Raw genomic sequence first — 23,583 nt, forward strand, 5'->3', positions numbered from 1 at the left:
AGTGTTGCAGAAGGAAAAGAGGAGAGTTGATAAAGGAGTGTACATGATCCATAACTATGGCCTCTTCTACACTGCCATATAAAATCGAGACTATCTGCTTGGAACTGGATTATATGACTGCGTAGGCTCATATAATCCAGTTCAAAGCAGATAATGTAGATTATCTGCTTTGATAATCTGGAATATATGGCAGTGTAGAAGGTGCATTAGGGACAGGAAACATTATGTCTGTATACATGGCCTAAGAAAGAAGGACATGCTGTTGCCTTTGGTACATAATTATGCTTCTTTCTGTGGCTTATTCCATTGCCCTTGCACTTTTTAAAGCCCAAAATTATTGTGTAATTCTATTTTTACTTGGAAAAGATAGATAATTTTGATGGTGGTGAGAGTTATAGTTACTACTGTGTGTTTGGGGAAATGAAAATTCACTGATAATTGAATGTCTGCTTGGTGCAAATACTCCGTGCAAAAACATCATATTTCCAGATTTTTAAAATAGTAGAGTTCCATGCCTTACCTATCTTCCCCACCACTCCATACTCCCTTATTTTATACCCACAGTACCCACTTCTTTGCAGGCCGATTTTTAATTAAAATAGGCTTTCTCTCCAAAGTCACTGAAAAGACTGCCTGCCTTGACGTAACTGAGTGGGCAGCATGAAGTGACTTAAAGCTGAAGATTTGTTTCAGTTGCAGATGAAAAAGTGGGCTGGCGGTTAATGAGGGCTGCTCTTTTAGTAAGAAACTTGGAGGGTGGTAAAATTTCACAACACATTTTGTGTTTCATTTTCTGATGAGATGACATTATGATGTAAAATTAAAGCAAGAAGTGAAAACAACTTTTGCTCTTTTCTTTCATAGTCAGCAGTGGTGATGAGGGCATATAGGTGGGAATCACGTGGGACTCAACCAAAGAAGTGTTTGAACAGATTTCTGTCAGTGTACTTCTTTTTTTAAAAAAGATAAAAGAGCATCATAGTCATTCTCAAAGCCCATTAAGAGGCAAACACTAATTCAAATAGATGAACTTCACACTTGTACACTGCACTTCCCCATGCTTACTTTTGATGCTCCTACAACCCTCCAAATGTCAGCATGCATTTCCCTGACCCTTTTTGGCAGAAGGCATTTCCTTGCAGTGGAATGACTTGATAACTGTTCCCCGTTTGCATTTGTAGTGATTGTAGTCTTCCCCATCTTTTGAACTTAGTTTGCTTCGCATGACAAGTTTGCATTGGCATGGCATTATAGTTTGGTTTTTATTTTGGGGGTCAGTTTTTAATTTCTGTTTCCTTTTCTTTCCTCAATGTCTGCTGCACCCTGTTTCGTCTCCTCCATCCGTTTGGTCGCCGTGGTCCTGCTGCTCCATAACAATGCATTGTGGTCCTGCCACATACACCCCACACACAAACACCCGCCTTTTTTCCTTCCAACTTCCACTCTTCCACCCATGTTCACCATTTTTATTTTGCTTTGAAAAAAACTATGATGAAATTCAAACCCCAAAAAAACCTGAAATGGTGGATGCCACGGTACTTATTGTCGAATCAGGGTGAAAATTCCTTCCTACAGGCAACAGTAGAAAAACTGGGACCCTTGCCACGCATCCTCACAGATATCGCGAAGGCAACAACAAATCCTACGCCAATTCAGCAGCAGTTGAGACGTCTGGCAGATCACAACTCAAGTCCTAATGTCAGCCTTTCCTCAGGGCTGCAAAAAATATTTGAGGACCCTACTGACAGGTACGCTCCACCTGGGTATTCCTAGGGCTCTTTAATGCTAGACATGTTCATCTTGAAGATGATCAGTCATCTCAGGAAAAAGATCCACTAAAATCTAAACTAGTTTAAGAATTGATTTAAGAATGGATCTTTATAATGTGCTGGGGTTTTATTTGTTGATTTTAATGATTTTATTAAAATTGATTTTAACATTAATTGATAATTTAATTACTTCTAATATTTTTGAGTTTTATGAATTTTAACTGTGTTTGCTTTAATTATTGTTACCTACAATGAGTTGCTTGGAGTTGAGTGGGTAGAATATAAATCATCATCATCTCACTAGTAATTATAACAGATCTGTAAGGTTGATCACTCATATTATTGAATAGGGTACCTTGTGGATCATTGATTAGACATATACAAGCTACTTTGCTTCATTAGCTCTAATGCTATTTCATATCCAGTATTTCCTATCCAAGAGCAAATACTAAGGACTCTGTTACATCTTTTCAAGATTCTTCAGTGCAAAATTGTAAATAGCTAATTGTGACACATAAGAATTGCCTTCTAACAAATATAAAAGCAAACTATATCATATATGAAACTTAGATCTTTTTCTTTTGACTACAAATAATAATATAGATATGCTTAAGCAGGCCCTATCAATTTTTGTGACTGGGGTTTTTATTACTCAACATACTGGAAATCTTGAAACCATACCATCAGTAAAGTTCACCTTCACCAAGCAAGTCAAGACCTTAATCGGCCAGCAGGCATTTGGGAAAGGATAAAGGGGCACACTGCTGGAGAGGTTGAGGGTGGAATTTTTTTTTTTTTTGGGGGGGGGGGGTTAAAACACATTTGTAATTGTATTTATTATATTTTTACTGTATTTTAACCTAACACAGTGCTATTTAATTATTTTTGTTTTAAATTGATCAAAATGTGTGATTTTGATAAATTTGAGTCCCCTCGGGGGACTGTGGTATATTACATGAACTTCATTTTCATGCTCTGCAATAAATACCATCCATAAATTATCTTTGACAAGTTAGACTGGGAAAAGTTGTTAAAAATTACTTGAGTTTGATCATCTCTGCTATTACTTAAACTCCTGGTGTTTTGGACTTCAGCTCCCAGAAGTGCCAGACAGCTTGCCAGGTGTTAGGAATTGTGGGAATTGATGTACAAAACACCTGGAAGACCAAAGATTGAGAACCACTGGCCTATGTTATTTATTTCCTTCTAACTGTGTCATAGAAAATAGAAGGAAGTTAGCTGCATTATTCTAGATACCAGCTTCTAATATACGTAAATTAATAACTTTTTCCTTACAGTGAGATTAAGTGTAAATCTCCACCAGAAGAAAATGAAGGATACTTCAAAGGCAACTTGCTGTTGATCCAGCAATCATCGTCACGGAGTGTGACTTATTCAGACAAGGACGATGAGACTAACCTGCCCAATGTTCGAAGCATATCACTGATGGATCTCCAGGATCCCAATGCTGCACAGTGTGATCCCAGCTCCGTGATGCAGGATGCTCCCGTACGTTTATCCGGAAGCCAGCTTTCAGTCACCCAGGTGGCAAACATCAAGCAGCTTCAAAATACTCCTCAGAGTGCCCCCCAGGTTAGGAGACCTCTGCACGCAGCTGTCAACCAGCAGGGCAGCTTACAGGCCCTTTCCTTCCGGAATCCTGTTTACCATCTCAACAACCCCCCTCAGCCAATGCCAAAGGTGTCCATGGACTCCAGCTTGGAGAATCTGAGCATCCCCAGTTCCCGAAGCCAGAACAGTGAAGACCTTAAGCTCAGTGGACCAAGCAACAGCAGCATGGAGGATTTTGCCAAACGCAGCACGCACAGTGAAGATTTTTCCCGGCAGGGCGCCATACTGGACAAACACATGCCCATTGCTTTACCCCGCCAGAATAGTACTGGACAAGCCCAGATCCGCAAAACAGGACTGGGGGCAAGGGTGAAAACACCCCAGTCCCTTCCCCACAGTGCTTCTCTTCGAAGCACAGGGAGCATGTCAGTAGCTTCTGCCACAATGGCAGCGGAGCCCGTTCAGAATGGAAATCGGTCCCGGCAGCAGTCATCCTCCTCCCGGGAGAGCCCAGTTCCCAAAGTGCGGGCCATCCAGCAGCAACAAACACAGCAGGTAAGACGCTCAACTCTGTTTGTACCTCTGACTCTGTTCCTCTGTGTTATGTATAGTAGGAGAAGCAAGGAATTCCTCGCATCAGACATAGATGGTCAGCTTATGACAAAGGCAGGTTGTGTAAGAAACACAGTGGACAGAGATCTACAGATCTTGTCTGAGTAGGGCATGGGTATCTATGTGTGCCCCAACATGTACCAGAATGGCTTTGTCTTCTGTCTAGTGCCACATTTCTGTAATAAGGTCAGCTTCCCCTGGAAAAGCAAAGGAAGCAGTTTGGAGACCTACAATTGAAATTTTAGTGATTCTGGGTTTTTCCCCCCCACCATATTTTTATTGTTTCAACATTACAACATCTTGCTTATACTTAGTTTCTGTTGGTGCTCATAGTTATACACACTTCATTTTCATGTAACATTTATTTTGTCTGCACCTTATTTATATATCCTTCTCTTTGAGGACATCCCCTGGTAACACCCTCTACACCATCTTTGTGATGAAATAAGCTTTGTTATTAAGAACTCCCACTGGTGTTGCATTGATCTCCTTAGGGGTGAGCTCCTGGAAATGGCTGAAAAATAAACCAGTGCTTTCTGAAGCCAGTAGAACCGCAGAGAGAACTGGACAGCCAGGCTACTGGTGCTGGATGGTGGGGTCTTTTAGCAGTATCTCCTCCTTGTCAGTGATGATTCCCTGATTTACATGTGAAAGCACATAAAAGCAGAGCCATGTACCTTCAAAGAAGCTCTCGTTTATGTAATCTGCCTGGCAATCCAAATGCTAGGTCTTATTTCTGTAGTATCCCTGTTGCTCAGAAATGACAGGTGCTTGCTTCCAGTTGCTGTGATGTCGAGTGCCGCCTCCTGCTGGAAGCCTCATTTGTTTTTCTCTGTCTCATGGTTGCAGTCAATGTAATTGGTCTGATATTCCAAAGCCTACAGGATGACTTGCAAATGCAAGATTAGAATGTCATTATTCGTTCATTGGACTTCTTTTTCCACTTTAAACATTGGCAGATTGTAATCTGTCCTGCTCACTTCAAAGGATCAGTCTGAACGCAGATCAGAGATAGCTGCTCTCAAATCCAATCTTTATTGAAGAACACATGACTTTGGAAAAGTCAAGAATGACCCAATGTTTACATACAATCATTTTTATCACCTCTGATGCTACGTAACACCACACGTAAATATCATCATCAATTCCCACCCCCAATATCACATTACTACCATTTTCACACACTAGACCAATTATAATTGTTTATATTTTCAACCCCAAGTTCCCAGGCATATTCTATCTTCTTCTGCCAGGTGCTTCTAGGATTGTTTATGTTATGACTCCCAGTTCAGGGCTTGGTAATTCAGCCCTGTAACTGGGTTCCATGACATGGTGCCCTCCTTTTCTTCGTCCTCCTCTTCGGTTCTTCTTTCATCACAAATCTGAAACAAACCAAACAATAATTCTATGTGTCCATTTTGTCCAAAGTACCCCTATACTTTTTCAGTAAGCTACGATGGAATACAGGGTGTATTTTCCCTAAACTTTTTGGCAATGCCAACTGGAAAGTCACCTCGTTGATAACACCCTGTATTCTGAACGGTCCAATATATTTAGGGCCCAATTTTTTCGAAGGTAGCCCCAATTTGATGTTTTGGGTACTTAACCATACTAGATCTCCTTTCTCCAATTTATCGCCTTCCACCCTTTTTCTGTCTGCGAACGTTTTATACTTTTTGTGTGCTTCCTTTAATGATGCAGTCACTTGATCCCAGCATTCTAACATTTGATTTTTCCATTTCCCTGCCCCTGTTTCCTCATTCTCTGTCCATTTTGGCAACTGGGGCAGAGGTTGTATTTCATACCCGTAAACTATTTCAAAGGGAGTTTTATTTGTTGCTGAATGTATAGTCGAATTAAAAGCTAGTTCTGCAAAAGCCAACCACCTAGACCAGTCATTTTGTCTCATGTTAGAATACATTCGAAGGAACTGCCCAAGTGTCTGCTGAGTACGTTCCACTGCTCCGTTTGTCATGGGGTGGAAAGCAGAACTTAGACTCCTTTCTGCTCCCAGCATTTCCAAAAATTTTTCCCAAAATCTGGCTGTGAATTGAACTCCTCTGTCACTGACCACTCTACTGGGACATCCATGAAGTTTGTAAATATGATTTATGTATAATTCAGCTAGTTTCTCCGCTGATGGTAATTTCGTCAGTGGTATAAAGTGGGCCTGTTTAGAAAATAAATCTAATACTGTCGAAATATAACGATGTCCTTTGCTGACCGGCAGTTCCCCTACAAAGTCCATAGCTACACATTCCCAAGGTCTGGTAGGTTCCACTACTGTTTGTAACAATCCCATTGGCTTCCCTCCTCTCGATTTATTTCTGGCACAATCATCACATTGAACAACATGATTCTTTATATCCTTCCTCATTCCTGGCCACCAACAATGTTTTGCTATTGCCTTTGTTGTTTTTGTGATTCCCGGATGACCAGCGCTCTGGTTATTGTGAAAACGCTCCAAAATTTTAATCCTTAATATTGCTGGGATATATAGTTTCTTGTTCACGAACCAAAACCCCCTCTTCTGCTCCCCCTTTTCCGAATTGGATGCGATCCACTGATCTCCCTCATAAGACTGTTTCAGTTCTTTTCCCCAATTATTTTCCCCGTCGAGTTCAAGAATAGCAGTGTTCTCTTTTTGTGTTTGCGCTCTTGTCCTGACCGCTAAACCCCATTGTTTATCAGAGAATATTGTCCCCTCTTTTGCTGCGGCCAGGCTTTCGTGTTGAGGCATGCGTGAAAGAGCATCTGCCAAGACATTTTGCTTTCCCTGGAAAAACTTTAATTGGAAATCGAACCTGCTGAAGTACTGCGCCCATCTAATTTGTTTGGGGGACAATTTTCGAGGAGATTTTAAATACTGGAGATTCTTATGGTCAGACCAAATTTCAAATGGGATTCCGCTCCCTTCGAGGAAGTGTCGCCAGCATTCTAAGGCTTTTAATATGGCTAATGCCTCTTTTTCCCATATGGGCCAACATTTTTCAGTTTCACTGAACTTCCGGGACAAATATCCACAAGGTTTTAAGTTCCCATTTTGATCCTTTTGCAATAGTACTGCCCCGTATGCACAGTCTGAAGCATCGCAATGGATTATGAAAGGGCTTTTGATATCGGGGTGTTTTAGGATGGGTTCTTCTGTGAAGCATCCTTTTAGGGTTTCAAATGCCTTTTGGCATTCCGGCGTCCAACTCAGTTTGGCGCCAGGAGCTTTCACTTTGGCTGTCTCCCCTTTTCCTTTTGTTTTTAAAAGTTCAGTAAGTGGCGCGGTTATTTGTGCGAAGCCTTTTATAAAGGATCGATAAAAATTTGCAAATCCCAGAAACGATTGCAACTGCCTCCTTGTTTGAGGTACTCCCCATTCTTTTAGGTCTGATACTTTAGACGGGTCCATAGCTAATCCTTCTGGAGATATCCGATATCCCAGAAAGTCAATTTGAGTCTTATTAAATTCACACTTGGATAATTTTGCATACAGCTTCGCTTCCCTTAGTCTTTGTAAAACTTCCCGGACCAATTCTACGTGCTTTTCTTTATCTTCAGTTACGATCAAGATATCATCAAGAAATATGAATACCCCTCGATATAATAATGGGTGCAGTATTTCATTTATGAGCTGCATAAAGCAACCGCCGCCATTTTTTAATCCGAATGGCAAAATTTTATATTCAAAATGGCCGAATGCGCAGGAAAATGCAGTTTTCCAAGTATCCTCAGGTTTGATTCTTAATTTATGATATGCTTCAATTAAATCAAGTTTAGTAAATATGCTCCCTTTCTTCAATACGGTAATTAGATCCTTCACTAAGGGCATAGGGTATTTATTGTCCTTAGTAATTGCATTTAAATTTCTATAGTCAATGCACAATCTTAGGGAGTTGTCTTTCTTTCTCCTAAATAACACTGGGGCTCCGAGAGGAGAATTGGATGGCTTAATGAAGCCTCGCGCCAGGTTCTTATCAATATATTTCCTCAATTCCTCCTTCTCCTGAACAGACATGGGATATACTTTTGGTTTCGGTAAGGTTGCTCCTGGGGTTATTTCAATTTCTACTTCTACATTCCTCTTGGGGGGTAATTTACTCGCCTCTTTCTGATTGAAAACATCCACAAAGTCTCTGTATTCCGGCGGCAATAGCTGTGGGTCTATTTCGCCTGCTTCATCTCCCTCGTCCTCCTCTCCTGCTAATCTACTTATCTCCCATCGCGTCTGTTGTTCTTTAAACGCCAGGCTCTTCCCTCTCCAATCTACTTCAGGGTTTGCCTGTTCAAGCCACGGTATCCCTAGTATCACGTGGTATGAGGCAATAGGGGCTATTACAAAGGATATTCTCCCTTCCCATTTGCCTATTTTACATGGGACCCCTTGCATTTCCTTTGTAGATACTTCCCCAGCAGCAACTGATCCATCTAGCTGCGAAAATGCAATTGGGGAGTCAAGAAATGTCTGCTGGCATTTCAGTGCTTCTGCTAGTTCCGGAGTTATAATGTTCCTAGAGCAACCGCAATCCACGAATGCCCTGCAGGTGGCCCGATTCTCTAGCCCCGATAGGCAGATTGGCACTACTAGCATGCGTTTGTCTCGACTCACCAGCCTCTCCGGAGATTCTGGGGCTCGCACCTCCTCCTCCGCTCGCCTCCCGACTGCTGGCTTGGGCTTTGAGGGTTTTGGCGGCTCCCCCTTCCGGGCCCAACATTCTGCTGCTCGATGGCCCGTCTTCCCACATACAAAGCACCCCGGTTTGGGTTTGTTGTCATCTCCTTTGAAGGGAATCCCCGGCCTTGCTCCGGGCCTTTCCTGCTTCCTCGTTTCTCCTCGACCTCTCGCCGTCGGTCTTTGCTGGCCGCTGCCGCCCCTGAAACGCTTCACTTGGGCTAGGGTGGATTCAACGCGCCCCGCTAGTTGTATCCAGCCCCTTAGTGTTTCTGGGTCGTCTCTATGTGCCGCCCAACTAAAAATCTCGGGGCGTAGTCCCTCCTTGAATATTTCCACTTTGGTCACTTCAGACCACTCTGGTACCTTTTCTGCGAGATGGAGGAATTCCTCTGCGTACTCAGGCACCGTTTTGTCCCTCTGCTTTATTCCTTTAAGCTGGTCTCGAGCCCTCAATTGCTCCAGCCGGTCTCGGAACCGGTTTTCCAGCGCGGCGAGGAAGCGGGGCACTGACCTCAGGCACGGGTCGCTTCTGGCATGTAGTTGTACATACCAGCTGGCCGCTCCTCTCTTTAGTGTGTTGCCGATGGCCCGAACCATGCTTGCTTCGGAGGGGAATGTGTGTGCATTGTCTTCTATATATCCTCTGACGCTAATGAGGAAAAAGTTCAGTTCAGATGATTCCCCTCCGTATTCCAGTTTGAGATCTTCCCTCCTTTGCATCCATTCTACGGCCCGCTGCTGCTGTCTGGGAGGCATGGGGAAGGGTTGCATCGGGTTTCCTTGGACGGCTCCTTTTAACACGCCGCGCCCCACTCCGGCGGTCGTCCTGCGCGGCTCCCGAAATTCTGCCGCTGCTGTCGGTCCTTCCACCCACCCGAACTCGGGCCTCGCTGTAGCCCCCGCATCTCGCCGTTCCTCGCCGTACGGCACATTCTCCTCCCCTTCCTGGATCTCCGGCTCCTCTCCGCCTTCATCTGCTAATCCACTGGACCCAATTCCTCGCCCCAGTGGTCTTTCCACCCCGACGCCCATCCGGGGGGTTGGAAGCTGGACAGGAAGTTCTATTGGAGTCGGTGGTCTCAGAGTTCCCCGAGCGTGCTGGTGCTCCACTTCGCGCGCCATTCTGTCCCGGAACTCCAGTTCCTGCCAGTATTCTTCATCCTCTTCACTCCTCGCCGCCATGGGACTCTGCGTTGAGGCGCGCTGGCCTCTTTGGCTCCAAACTCCTTCCTTACGTGGCTCTGTCTCGGTGCCATATCGGGTGGGTTCCTTCTGGAGATTTTCTTCCAACAGTGGCACCAACCTCCCCACGGTTTCCGACAGCCTGGATAAATTCGTTTCCAGGATGGATAACCGCAGGGCCACGGTCTCCGGCATGCTTCCTCCAGATCCCCAACTGGTTTCTGCCGCCGCCGGAACGCCTCTTCCTCCTCTGGGAATCCTCTGGGTCACGCCGTCCGGCTTGGGGTACCCCGTAGAGGAAGCTATGGCTTGCAACGTCTCTTCCGCCAACGGCCGAGCTCCTAGCAAAGGCCTCTCTGCTCCGTCATGGCTTTGATCTCCTTCTCCACTCATTATCACTTCACTGCGAATTCGCAGGAAGGTGAGAACGGGATTCTTGACTTAATTGTCCTGCTCACTTCAAAGGATCAGTCTGAACGCAGATCAGAGATAGCTGCTCTCAAATCCAATCTTTATTGAAGAACACATGACTTTGGAAAAGTCAAGAATGACCCAATGTTTACATACAATCATTTTTATCACCTCTGATGCTACGTAACACCACACGTAAATATCATCATCAATTCCCACCCCCAATATCACATTACTACCATTTTCACACACTAGACCAATTATAATTGTTTATATTTTCAACCCCAAGTTCCCAGGCATATTCTATCTTCTTCTGCCAGGTGCTTCTAGGATTGTTTATGTTATGACTCCCAGTTCAGGGCTTGGTAATTCAGCCCTGTAACTGGGTTCCATGACAGTAATCCATATGTTGCTCACTATTTTGCTGTCAAGGCCTACTGGACATCAGCAATCTCATGGAAAAGAAGTTTTCCCATAAATATCATTACAATTTAAGTTAATGAAGTCCCAGACCTCCCACACATACACCATGTTTGAGGAAGTTTCTTTGTCGGCATTGAGGGTTGTCAGATTCTCCGTTCCTTGTTAATTGTCTTCTGTTTTAAAGAGCAAAGGGGAGTCTTTGTCTGCTTTTCAAGAGGGCAGTTTATATGCTGCTTTTCTATTGACTAAGTTAATGGAGTACAAATGCAGAAGAGTAGCAACAGCATTAGAGCCAGCTACAAATGATAAACAGGAAACCTTTGAGTTCCATAGAACTCTTTGAGACTGGATAATAAACAGAGAGTGAGGAGAAAGAAAAGATATTGCTGTTAAAGGACCTTTTGGACACTCTTCCTGTAGTATGCAAAAGCTTAAAAATCATGATCCAGGAAACTGCTGTTGTGACGTCCCCCATGTGCAAGTGCCTTACACTTTCAGCATTTTTGTCTTTTCTGGACATCCAAGTTCCTCTTGGTTCAAGACTTCTCCCATCTTCATGTACTTGCAGGGCGCTCTTTAGGCAGCGGTGGCGGCGGCAGCGGCGACCATCGGGTTGCTCGCCACAGAACGAGGAAGTCCTTGCTCTTCTTGCGAGATTTCGCGAAATCTTGTGAGAAAGCGAGGCATTCCTGGAGGCCTTCATAGTTCCACTGCTGGAGAGAGTGCCGCCGCCGTGATGTTGTGGGGGGCGTAATTTCGCGGGGGGGGGGGGGGGGGGGCAGCCCTAGGTTTGCTTGCATAGCGAAAAATCCTAGGGCCGCCTCTGCTGATAGCACATCAAGTAGTTCAAAAAGTTAAGTAAGTATATGGATCCTAAATACAGCAGCTAAATATTGATTCCCCTCCCATTTCTGTTCTATGGATTCTTAGCAGACAAAATCATCTCATTTCAGTAGCCTTTTTGGAATTATACATTTATTTGCAAAACCTAAGCAGGGCTGTTACAAACAGGAGTGTCTCTCATTCTTTATCAATCTTCAACGTCAACATAAGTTGAGGCCAACTTGATGGCACAGCAATTGCAAATGTAGCCTAAAGAACAGCTTTAGAAACACTATGTATGTTGTTCTGTTGTAATGCTTTGGTGCTTGATCAGGGCCACCACCAAAGCAGATTCAAGAGTAGTAAAGATAAGAGAAAGTCATTTGTGTGAGTTATTTGTGTTTGATGGATGTGACAAGTGTTGTGTACAGCAAACAAAAACAGTTTTCCCCCATTTTTCCATCCCCCCTCCCCCATTTTTTCAGGTTTTGTCCAGGCCTTCCCATCTCTAGTGATTTCAGAGTCTCACACACAAACACATAGGAATGCTATACTTGAGTAAAGTAATTCATGAGTGCTCTAATTATTCCATGCCAGTTTTAAGTTGTACCAATGCATTTTGTGGGCAATGCATTTATTCAAGACATGTCCAGCTGCTAGCAAGGATTGTCTATTATCTCCTCAGCAGAAATGAAATATTCAAAATTAAGTGATAATCTTGTATACATCGATTTACCGAATTAAAAAATTCTTAGTATTGTTGCCACGTTCCTCAGTGATATGCACATGGGAAGCACCTATTGTAATTGACCTTACACATTTGCTTCTTCATGTGCCTCTCACTGGAATGGGGGTGACCATGCTGTGGAGTATAATCTGTTGTGGTTCTGCTGACATGGTGGTCATTGGTGTGAGTTAATAGATGGGCTTTTTCTCTCGCTGACAAACAATGAAGGTATTCTTCTATTGTTTTTGTATTCTGGTTGCAGTCACCTGTGGACTCAGCCACAATGTCGCCAGTAGAAAGGACAGCTGCCTGGGTCCTAAACAATGGGCAATATGAGGAAGAGGAGGAAGACGGTGAGCAGAATCAAGATGGAACCAAGCACGCAGAAAAGGTAATGGCTATCATCTATTCTAAAATTTCAAAAAACTAGATGTAAGTTAGAAGTGAGAGGCTCAAGATGTTGTAATGTTTTTCATTTACTAATCACCTGGATACTGCTGACCTTACTCCCCTTTAGTGTCTGGAAGTTGTGGTCAGGTAATTGAAGGCTAGTAGATAGTGGAAGCTGAATCCAGGCAAATCCTGGCTGTTGCTTATAGCCCTGTATCAAGCACTGTTCTGGGAGGAGACTGCAGGTTCCTTGCAACTTATTCATTGGAGTTATTTTTCTTTTATGTTGCCTTGATCTCAAAAAAGGCAAGAAACAAATAGTTTACTTCATGTGGTTACCTCCCTTTCCCTTCTCTTTAGTACGAGCAGGAGATAACAAAGCTCAAGGATCGCCTGAGGGTGTCAAATCGTCGGCTGGAGGAATATGAACAGCGCCTCTTGGTACAAGAGCAGCAAATGCAAAAGCTCTTGATGGAGTACAAGACAAGGTTGGAAGACAGTGAGGAACGTCTGCGAAAACAACAGGAGGAAAAGGATAGCCAGATGAAGGTCATCATCAGCAGGTAAGGAGGAGGGTGCTTCATGTGAAGGAGGGAAGAACTGATAGCTTGGCTTTAAATCATATGTCTCAAACATAAGGCCCATGGGCCAAATCTGACCCGCCATGCCATTTTATGTGGCCCTCCAGATGCTGCACTGCAAGTCCTGTATTGATCTTCATTAGACTACATGACTACAGCTGATGGGAGTTGTGTTACAGTAACATCTGGAAGGCTGCCATTTGTTCTCTTCAAGCAGCGGAGTGGGCTTTGAATTTAAATACCAAAATTGTGGATATTGGACATTTAAAATGTCCTTTAACCTTTCCCCAACCTCAGAACCATAAGTGCTGTTGGGTTGCAATTCCCATTATCCCAAGCCTACATGGCAGATAATCAAAAGGGATGGGAGTTGTTCTTCAGTAACACCCAGGGACCAAAATTGGGTAAAAACTAAAAAGCATCAATCAGAATGTTTAAAAAATGATAGTTAGCCCTCTGTTTCCATGGATTTTTCATCCATAGATTCAATGGCCCTTTGCGGGCCACCGTAAGGCTGATGTGGCCCTTGATGAAAATGAGTGACACCCCTGCTTTAAATCATTACCTATGACCAGCTCTCTTACGAAATGTAGTGATAGTTTGCTGAAGGGAGAATTCTGTTGCCTTACTCTGAAGAGGCTGGTGCTGAAGGTATTAAAATCACTCTGCAAAAAGTCATACAAAGAATCAATAGAAACCAGAATAGGCCAAGGAATTTGATGACTTTATTTGGAGTGTGCTTTAGCTAGACTCTCCTCCTCAAGAGGATAGGGGGATTAGAATTCAAATGGCAGTCAACATTCTTCAATTTTTGTCAATGAACTTTTGCAGTAGAGTGTAGGTTTTAACCTTTACTGTAAGTGTGTCTTAGAATAACTTGAAGCTTGCCCTGCTGAACTTGTTGGCCAAAAAACAGAATGAAGGGCTTCAGCTGTCTTTAGACAGTTCCTGGACTGCTTTGTTTACTTGGGAACCCCCAAAGACACTGTTGTGTTTCTTTCTTTTGTCCTCTGCCTCTTTGCCAGGTTAATGGCTGTAGAAGAGGAGCTGAGAAATGACCACGCAGAGATGGAGGCAGTCATAGAGATTAAACAGAGAATAATTGATGCACAGGTAAGAAGCCAAAGGTTTTGTCTTTCAGGTTTGCAGCACTAATTCCTCATTGTGTCATGTGACTAAATACTTAAGCAACAATTAAGGCAATGTCTTACTGTAGAAATGGCAGGGCTTATTTCTTTCAGACAGGATTGCTGATGCCTTACACAGTCTGGAACAGGTAGAGTCAAAGCTACTGCACAAACCAAAGTATTATAGGGTCAGAGCTAAATGCTGAACTGCTGCTGTAACCTGTGATCTGATGTGGAGACAAGGCTTTGTGTTGTGACCTTGGTTGGTTCTATCTTGTCATGACACCCATTACAATATGTCCTCCTTTGGCCCTGCCTTGATTGGCATAGAGGAAAGCAGAAACGCATGCAGACACAAGTATGTTCACTTCTTTGTTTTGCTTTTGGGGTTTGAGCCTGGAAGCTCTATCTGAGCTTCCTTTGAGTGCTCTCATTTATTCAGCCCAAAGGAAAGAGGATTAAAGATGCACATGAAGTACACAAAGTAATCATGTTGATCTCTTTCTTATGAGCTCTGCTTGTGAGGCACTGTTAGTGGGGCAATGCCCCTTGCTCTCAGATCGTGGAATTATCTGCTATTTTAGCATATCTCATTGCTGGAAAAGAACCTTTTAGAGACTTTCAGCACCAGCCACGTTTCCTTGGCTTTATCCAGGCGCAAAGGACCAAAGCGTGGACCTTAGCCACCAGCTGCTTTTCCCAGATGCTTCCTGACTTTATCTCAGTTTAAATCTAATCATAGGTGCCTGGGTGTAACTCAGGTTTATGAGTAAATACCTTCCTGTGGCAAGTGTATCTCTCCACGTGATCTGCAGAAATAGGGCTTTGTTATTCTCTCCCCCCATCCACCCACCCATTGTTGCAACACCTCAAGGACTGTGGGAATGATCATCTCCAAGAACAGCTTGGTCTCAGCAATTCAGCAGCAGAGTACTGTGGACTGGTGCTTAAGGCTGATGTTTAAACTGGGACCAAGTCTTCCAAGTCCACGGCAGCCATAGAAACATACAACTTGTTTTGGGGCTCTGTCACAACCCCCAAGTACTAAAAAAAAAAAAAAGATGGGTTATCTTCCAGGTGGAGCGGGTCAGGGACAGAGATACCAAAGCTGCATTGCAGTCAAAAACTTGGCAGATATGAAGGAGGCAAACTGGAAGGGTCCAACATTGGCTTTCTAAGGAGCCTGTGGTCCATGCTTTATCCCATCCAGTTGCTCAGGAACAGGGTGCTATGATTCTGGTGAAATGGAGGGAGCAGCAGAGAGTTTGCTTTCTCATCCTGTGATTAGAGTGTCCCCAAGTTTTTCCCTTGTCCGCCTCTGTTCTTCAATTAGTCTTTCTTCACTTGTTTTGGGGGAGGAGCAAGCCTAGATATCAATGTTGTACCCCCCACCCCACCCCAACCCCTTCAATAACGGAGCTTCACTGTGCAGGCTGAGCTTCCATTTGTAATTGCAAGTGACATCACCACTGTGTTAAATTACAGGTCTTAAATGGGGATGAGATAATTCAAGCAGGCAAGTACACCCAATCAATTCTCTAGCTGAGCACCACCCTGCCCTGGCCTGGCACACTCGCCTCCCACTACACATTCCAGCTCCTGCCACTCCCTGAACCTTGTTCAGATGCTGCTTGAAACCTCCGTGGATTGCTTTGCGCTTGCATTTTGAGTTGGACAGTGTCATCAGGGCTCCCACTCCCTTAACCCTCAAGTTCTTGATTAATTCTTCTACTTTTAAATTTCTGTTGTCACACACAGAATTACGACAAAAGCACATAGCCATGTTTGTATGATAACAAAAGCAGACTCAGCATAAAGAGGAAATCTGCGGCAGTATCTCATGGCAGAGAGAGCTTTTCAGCTGAAACATACAATCATACAATCAGTGTTTTCAGATGTACTCTTGAATCTGTAATGAAAGTGCAAATTGTTTCCCGATTATTTCCAAATGAGATCCTAAGGCTTCATCGGATTCTATATCTGTTAATATTTAGCGCTTTACAATAGGGAAATACAATGGATCTTAATATTATCTCGCACACAGCACAGTATCCACTTGTATTCTTGCATTCTAGATTCTAGCAGAACGTGCAGTGCTGGTCATTCTCAGTTGGTGCTGTAATCTTCTGCTTTGCAGATATATTTTTTTGAGGGAGTGCTTCTCCTCTATGCCAAATTTTATACATTTTGGCAGAGAGGAGGAGAAATTTAAGTCAGAAACATAACTGCTCTTCTGGCTTCCTTTGACATGACAATTAGCAAAGTAAAGAAATTGCGCACACACAGTGTCACCACTTTTTAAATCAGATTTGCCTAAAGTAGCAAAGGAGTCTCTTCATAGATGTATTCCATCTAAGTATGGATTATAACAAATGTTTATCTGTGATCAGGACCTTTTTTGGATGCCTGAAAGCAATAGCAAAGAAGGAACCTATAGGGACTAATGATTTCTTTTCATGTTGTTCCAAGCTTTGGAAAAGCTAGAAGTGTAGTCAGACAAAATAGAAATCCTTCCATTGGTGGTGCTTCTCCAAAGCACACCACACACACCAGTGAGGGAGCCACGGGATGATTTGCTACCCATCCGCCGAGGACTTGTTTGCCGAAGACTCCGGCTGCATGAAGATCGTTGCTGCGGGCTGCTGCCTGTGTGCACAAAGTAGCAATCATTATTTATGCCAAAGTTTGTTTTCTGTGCTCCTCAACTATCTTAAGGAGAAGCACTCCACTTTCAGAAATGTCAATTTCACCATATTGCAAATCCAATGGGGTGAGGTGCTGGAAGCTTCTGAATAAGTATGGGCCATACTGCACCTGGCCAGCTGGAAGGACCACTTCTTGGCCCCTGAAATGCCATTGGTGCTGGTGCTAGACAACCTCTCTTCAGTTCCTTAGGGCTTGGACAAGACCCCCTTTAGCAGAGGTGATGCAGCAACAGCCAACGTCTTTGCTTTTGGGGGGAAATGACTTTGTTCCTTCACATTTCTTCTCTCTGTACATTCTTTCTTCTCATTTGCACTGTGCCATGCAGAGCCATTGCATGTTTTGTCTTTGCTCCTAAAGTGGGGAATGCTGTCGCACAGCTCTGATTTGAGGGTAAAATCCCCACTGGTTGGACACTATTGCCAGTTTCTGTTGTAAATTTAGGTTGACCCAAAGCTGACCCTTGTGCATCTTTGATTTGTTCCCCCCTCTTTCAGTGCCAGTGGCTTACTACATGTCTTTTGTTCATGTGCTTAGCCATCCATACTTCCTTCAACACAAATCCCCCCTACAGTTTCTGAATCAAAACCAGAAGGGGCTTTTTGATTCGGTGGAGTCTCGGAGTAAATGAGCTGGAATGGGTATTAAGGAGCCAGGTGCCCTGTTTGTTTTTGTGTCACGTCAATGTCATCTTCCCCCCTCGCCAATCGCACAAACGCTCATTTCTCTCCTCTTGCTTCCTCCCATCACTCATAACTCCTTATTTCCAGTTTCTGACTGCTTCCCACCCTGAACCCACCCCACCTCTCATGTTGTTGCTGCCTCCTCGCACTCCTGGTGTCTGTTTGCAAATATAACTTTCAGTGTACTGGGGTGTACAGCAAGCCATCTCCCGTGGAGGTCCTACTCTGTACACATGGCCCTCGTGCGAGAAGGAATCCATTATCTCATATGCTTTTGCTGTCTTTTTCTGTTTTCCTGTGAACAAAAATTTCTAGGAAGTTCCCTATGATGTGTGCCAAGCATAAAACTCCTCCATTATTCCACTCTAAATTAGTCACAGTTAATTGGCAGTTTCCACAGAACACATGCTGGACAACAGAAAGAGACAGGCTCATCCCTTCCTGCTGCAGAACATGGCCAGGCTGGAGCATCCTGGAAAAAGAGCTCTTTGAGAATCGGTGGACCCTTTGTGATCAGCTGATGAGGTTGCAGCAAAGGCCATGCAGCAGAGCTAGTTTACTCTAATGTTGTCATCTGTGTCTTCTTGCAGGAAAGACGGATCTTCTCTCTGGATAGATCCAATACACGGTTAACGAAAGCCCTAGCGCAAGTGAAGGAACGCTACAGTATGCAGGCCCGGAACGGCATTGTGAGTGTTTGAGAAGAGCACAAAGGGAGGACAGCTACATGCTCTCCGTGACTAAGGGGAGGTGATGTCAACATAAATTCCTGCCATCTTTCTTAAAACTCACCCCAAGACATTCACTCAAACTGTTTCATATTAGCAAAAGTAATTCCTTTCCACCTAGCACTACATAGTATCTGCATCCTGCTGTTTCTCTTTTTGCGTGTTATTTTATTGAATTTTTTAAAAAATTAGCAATGTAATATGTACATTTTAATGCCCAAAATGAACTAAACCCCTCTGTTGTTCTAGTTTATTAATAAAATCTGCATTAAGGCAGTATTTGTTAATGTACCCTTTCTTCAGACTTGTTTTTATTCCACACACAAAAACATTAATAGAGCTACCAATTTCCTAGAACTGTAGGTACAGAAACTCAGTATGTTTGTAAATAGTAGTAAGCTTACTACTACTTCCCTGCATCATTCCTCAGGTGGTGTTACTGCTTGTTGTGCTTTCTATTCTTTAACACTAATTAGCTTGATGGCTGTCAAGAATTTCTCTACTAATTCTCCGTGTTTCTTTTTTGCCAAATTTGATTTTCAGTAGCAAGCCCAAGTCACCATCAAACTGATAAAAGTAAGGTGCTTAGTAACTGTGAATTTGGATTTAGAGCATCCCGTGTACACATTTCAGGTAGTAATATGTATTAGTTCACCCACTTCAAAGTGTAATAAGCCTGGCAACCTATTATTTCTTGGAAGCTTTTGCATCTCCTTCCAACAATATCTTGTGATTTTCCATGGTCACCAAATAGGTAAGCCTTAAGCCTGACTTACTTCATGCTTCCCTCATCTACCAGTGGCAAAAATATACATTTTGTTATTTCCAGTAGCTTTGTTAGTTCTGCTGGAAGAGAATCTGATACTATTTTCTCATTTTATTGCCACAATAAGTTATGGCCTGCTTTGCAAATGGCACTCGACTATGATTTCCTTTATTTGTAAATCCTGTTCTCATACCCAATCGTTGGAGTTCATACACATTTTCTGGGGGGTATAAGGTAATAGCAACTTTGAATTCAGATTCAGGTTGTTTGTATCAACATTCTTTGCCCTTTTACACTGCAAAATCTCTTTTCACTGATTATCATTAGCCTTTTTTCGAATACATTCATTGTAAAATCTTGCCAGCTTAGCATTTTCCCATTAACAAGACTTTACTCTTTTGCCTGTAGAGGGAAGTTTCCCCATTGGAACAACTACTTAAAGAAAAAGAAATGAAAAAATGTGTTGTGTTGTTATAGTTGCAATACAGAACCCTAACAATATTTTAAAAACATTTTAGAAATGATTTGTCACTGCTACCCCCTAATTTAGTAATTAGCATTGTAACATTTTTTCATTGGTAGCACAGGCCATATATGTTTTTAAATCTGCCTCCTGCTGTTTCACTTTTTGTGTTATTTTATAGAATTTTTTAAAGAATTAGCAATGTAATATGTAAATTTTAATGCCCAAAATGAACTAAACCCCTCTGTTATTCTGATATTTATTAATAATCTGCATTAAGGCAGTATTGGTTAATATACCCTTTCTTCAAACTTGTTTTTATCCCAGACACAAAAAAATTAATAGAGCTACCAGTTTCCTAGAACTATAGGTACAGAAGCTCAGTATGTTTGTAAATAGTAGTAAGCTTACTACTACTTTCCTACATCATTCCTCAAGTGGTGTTACTACTTGTTGCACTTTCTATTCTTTAACATTAATTAGCTTGACGGCTGTTAAGAATTTTCCTACTAATTCTTCGTGTTTCTTTTTTGCCAAATTTGATTTTCAATAGCAAATACAAGTCACCATCAAACTGATAAAAGTAAGGTATTAGTATTGAAACATTTTTTTCATTGGTTGCACAGGCTTAATATATATATATATATGTTTTAAAATTAAAAATATGTCGTAGAACCTTTGTTCTAGCATGACACTGTCTTTAAGTGAGCCCTCATTGATCCTTGACTTAACAAATATTTATTTCTTTAATTTTCATCTGTTATTCATACTAGTCAAAATTGCAGCAGGGTGATGTTTGTTAGTACAGTAGAGTCTCACTTATCCAACATAAACGGGCCGGCAGAATGATGGATAAGCGAATATGTTGGATAATAAGGAGGGAATCAGGAAAAGCCTATTAAACATCAAGTTTGATTATGATTTTACAAATAAAGCACCAAAACATCATGTTAGACAACAAATTTGACAGAAAAAGTAGTTCAATATGCAGTTGGATAATCCAGAATGTTGGATAAGCGAGTGTTGGATAAGTGAGACTCTAATGTATTTGGACTTCCATGCCTCTTCTTAGTACTTTTTGCTGAAATTATTCTCCCAAATGAAACAATGTATTAACAACTAAGCAAAATCCTTAACATCTGATCTGGGAAGAAGGGGAAATGCAGGCAGCAACCTCATTTTTTGTCAGTACAATTTTCCCAATCATGAACTGCTTTGCCTAAATCTGGAAGGAAGGTAGCTTTCCAGATCTCTATAGGCTATAAATCCCAGAAGTCCTAAGCCATGTAGCCGGTGGCAAAGGACGTTGCAAGTTGTGGCCCAACAATAGATTCCGGGGGCACATTCCACACCCTTGGTTTCAACTGAGTATTTCAATCATGTCTTATCAGTTGATCAGCCTGGTGCTAACAGCCTGCTCCTTGGGAGAGACAACTCTTACCCTTCAGTTTTACTTTAAAGGGAAGCTCCTGTGCTGGATATGTTCATTGTTTGGCAGCAGCAGCAGCTTAGGGACATCACAGCAATGATTGTCCTTTTTTCCTCACGTTCTATATTTTCCTGAAGCTCCTACTGAGGAGTACAATATTTTGGGAGTCTAGTGGCACTCATAAAGGGAAGAGATCCTATATTATCTCAGTCAACATCATCTCCAAATGAGGGAGAGCTGAACTCTAGAATTGCATACCTCTTTGTGGCTTCCTTCCAATTTTAGCCATTAGAAAGCATGGTGGGCTTCCATAAGTTCGAAGCTGTGGGCCGCTCTGTGATCATCCTGGTCATCGTTCTATGAATCCCTCCTAAAAGTCACTTTGATTTATGTATAGAGGAATTGAATTTCTGTATAGAGGAATTTATGTCCTTTCCTTAGCTTACTTCCCACAAGAGAAAGCAGGTGCGGAACAAGGATATATATGTGTGTGTATGTGTGTATGTGTGTGCTGAGACCTTAGATTTCTACCTGTACAATAGATCTGCTGTCTCCAGAGCCTTAATAAGAATGTTATCTTACCAGCCTTTTTTTGCATTGCTAGCTTTGAATAATTTATTTCAATATGCTTTACCTTTAACACAGACCTTTTTTTCCCTGCTATACATACTCCTTCCACCTGTATTTTTATGCCAGTAGTCCTGGACTCGTTGAGTCTTCAGGATCCACTTCTGCATTTCATTGTCTGGGTTTGTTCTTAAGAAGATTTATTTTTGTTCTGTGAATATTTTTGGACAGTTTCTTGTATATGTACAGATATAGATACATTTGAGGTCTTTTATTGATATTCCTACAAAGAATTACAAAATAAACTTTAACTTTAAAAAAAATGAACTCAAGCTTCTTATCTGCATTGACAAAAATTTCGGGAATAAAATAACAGTTTTGACTAGGTTGTGTGTGACTAGAAATATCTTTCTTACTATGTCTCAGAATTGCAACCTCAGCTTTTTGTCCAGTCTGAAACTTAAATGATATATAGTGGCATAAACCCCAAGCCATCAAGAACACCTTGGACACTTATGGCCTCGTTGACAAGGCCTCACTGTGAATACTTTGTTTTCAGGGTGCTGTTTCAAAATCATAAAGCTGGAGAAGATCCTAGGAGAGACAAACTGTGATGAATAACACTATGTAACAAAATTTGAAATATTTTCGGTTCCTAGATTGAAAGTGTTATTTCCTGTTTAATTGTGTGGCACTTAATTTGAAAGTAGTTGATATACTCCAGAAACTTCGTCATCGTGGTTGCCACAAACTATGTTGATCCATACCTCACAACCTCTGAGGATGCCTGCCATAGATGTGGGTGAAACGTCAGGAGAGAATACTTCTGGAACATGGCCACACAGCCCGAAAGACATACAACAACCCTATGTTGAATTCGTTTAGACTCTGTGAGATACTCATTTAAAAAGTAGAGCAAAATGTGCTGCCTGATGTCCCACAAAAAACAAAGTTTTTGCAATTTAATTAATTTTTTCCATGTTTTATGAAAGAACCAATTAGGAAATGACATTTATAACCTAGGAACAAAAATTGTATTACATAGTGTTCATTTTGTATTACCATTTTGTTCATGAGAGAATGGGAAACAAGCATCATGTTGATGTGAAATGAAGTGCATTTGGTTGGTTGGTGTCTATAACAGACCTTTCAGGGGGGGGGGGGGGGGTAGATGTCCCACCGCTGCCACCAAAAATATAACGGATAGGGGGACTTTTTGAGAGATCCCACCTCTTCCACTAAAAATATAAAAAGGATCCAGTCAGGAAATGTTTATTTCTGCTGCCACCTTTTGAGTTAAGGAGCCTTGTTTTATTTATGTTGAGGCTTAGAGATAAAACTTTGCATAAGATGAAACAATAACTGTTTATTTTTCACTCGTGAGGTACAAAATCATGACTGTTTCAGGAAAATATATACAGTACAAAATGCTTAGTGGTTACAAAGGCTTTTGATTGCTTTCTTATAATGATGTTACTTCAAAATAGTTTCTATGTGACTTTGCTTTATGTAATTCTTCAGCCTTTCCTTCCCAAAAGGCTCCTCCCCCATATACATAAATCAAAAAATCATTTTGATTTATGTATAGAGGAATTGAATTTCTATATAGAGGAATTTCTGTCCTTTACTTCGCTTACTTCCCACAAGAGAAAGCAGGTGCGGAACAAGGATATATGTATGTGCGAGGAAGTCTTTAATTTGCTATTTCAGCTGACACGGGCATTGTTTGTGCCATTGCCTCAGAATGTGCTAACTGAAAGTTCTTGGTTTCACAAAATTATTCAAAATGAAAAGGTTTCTACAATGATATAGACTCACTCAATAATGAATGTGCCAAGGTTGGCATGCCGGAGCCTAGGGAGCAGGCAATACTGTGGCAGGCCCTATGAGTTATGTCAGAAACCGCCGGTGAGTTTGTTCATGTCAGAAATAAGAAAAATTAACCAGGTATTTTTAATTACAAAA

The 23,583-nt window shown here is 42.1% G+C and overlaps 1 protein-coding gene across 9 annotated transcripts in view; it reads left to right on the plus strand.

Annotated features, from left to right (window-relative positions):
- The window catches only part of rasal2 (RAS protein activator like 2), a 294,829-nt gene extending 272,884 nt beyond the window's left edge, over positions 1-21,945 (plus strand). For 7 of the 9 annotated variants that reach the window (XM_008117797.3, XM_008117794.3, XM_008117800.3 and 4 more), the window contains 6 exons: positions 1,555-1,748; positions 3,068-3,896; positions 12,444-12,572; positions 12,932-13,134; positions 14,178-14,265; positions 18,256-21,945. In XM_008117797.3, the coding sequence (XP_008116004.1) occupies positions 1,555-1,748; positions 3,068-3,896; positions 12,444-12,572; positions 12,932-13,134; positions 14,178-14,265; positions 18,256-18,366 (1,554 nt within the window). In that variant the 3' untranslated portion in view covers positions 18,367-21,945. Of the gene's footprint in view, positions 1-1,554; positions 1,749-3,067; positions 3,897-12,443; positions 12,573-12,931; positions 13,135-14,177; positions 14,266-15,764; positions 15,796-18,255 lie in introns of all 9 variants that reach the window. The other 2 variants (XM_008117796.3, XM_008117795.3) reach the window with 2 other exon arrangements.
- Positions 21,946-23,583: the final 1,638 nt, after the last annotated feature.

Source organism: Anolis carolinensis, chromosome 4 (assembly GCF_035594765.1).
Source record: "Anolis carolinensis isolate JA03-04 chromosome 4, rAnoCar3.1.pri, whole genome shotgun sequence".
NCBI lineage: Eukaryota > Metazoa > Chordata > Lepidosauria > Squamata > Dactyloidae > Anolis > Anolis carolinensis.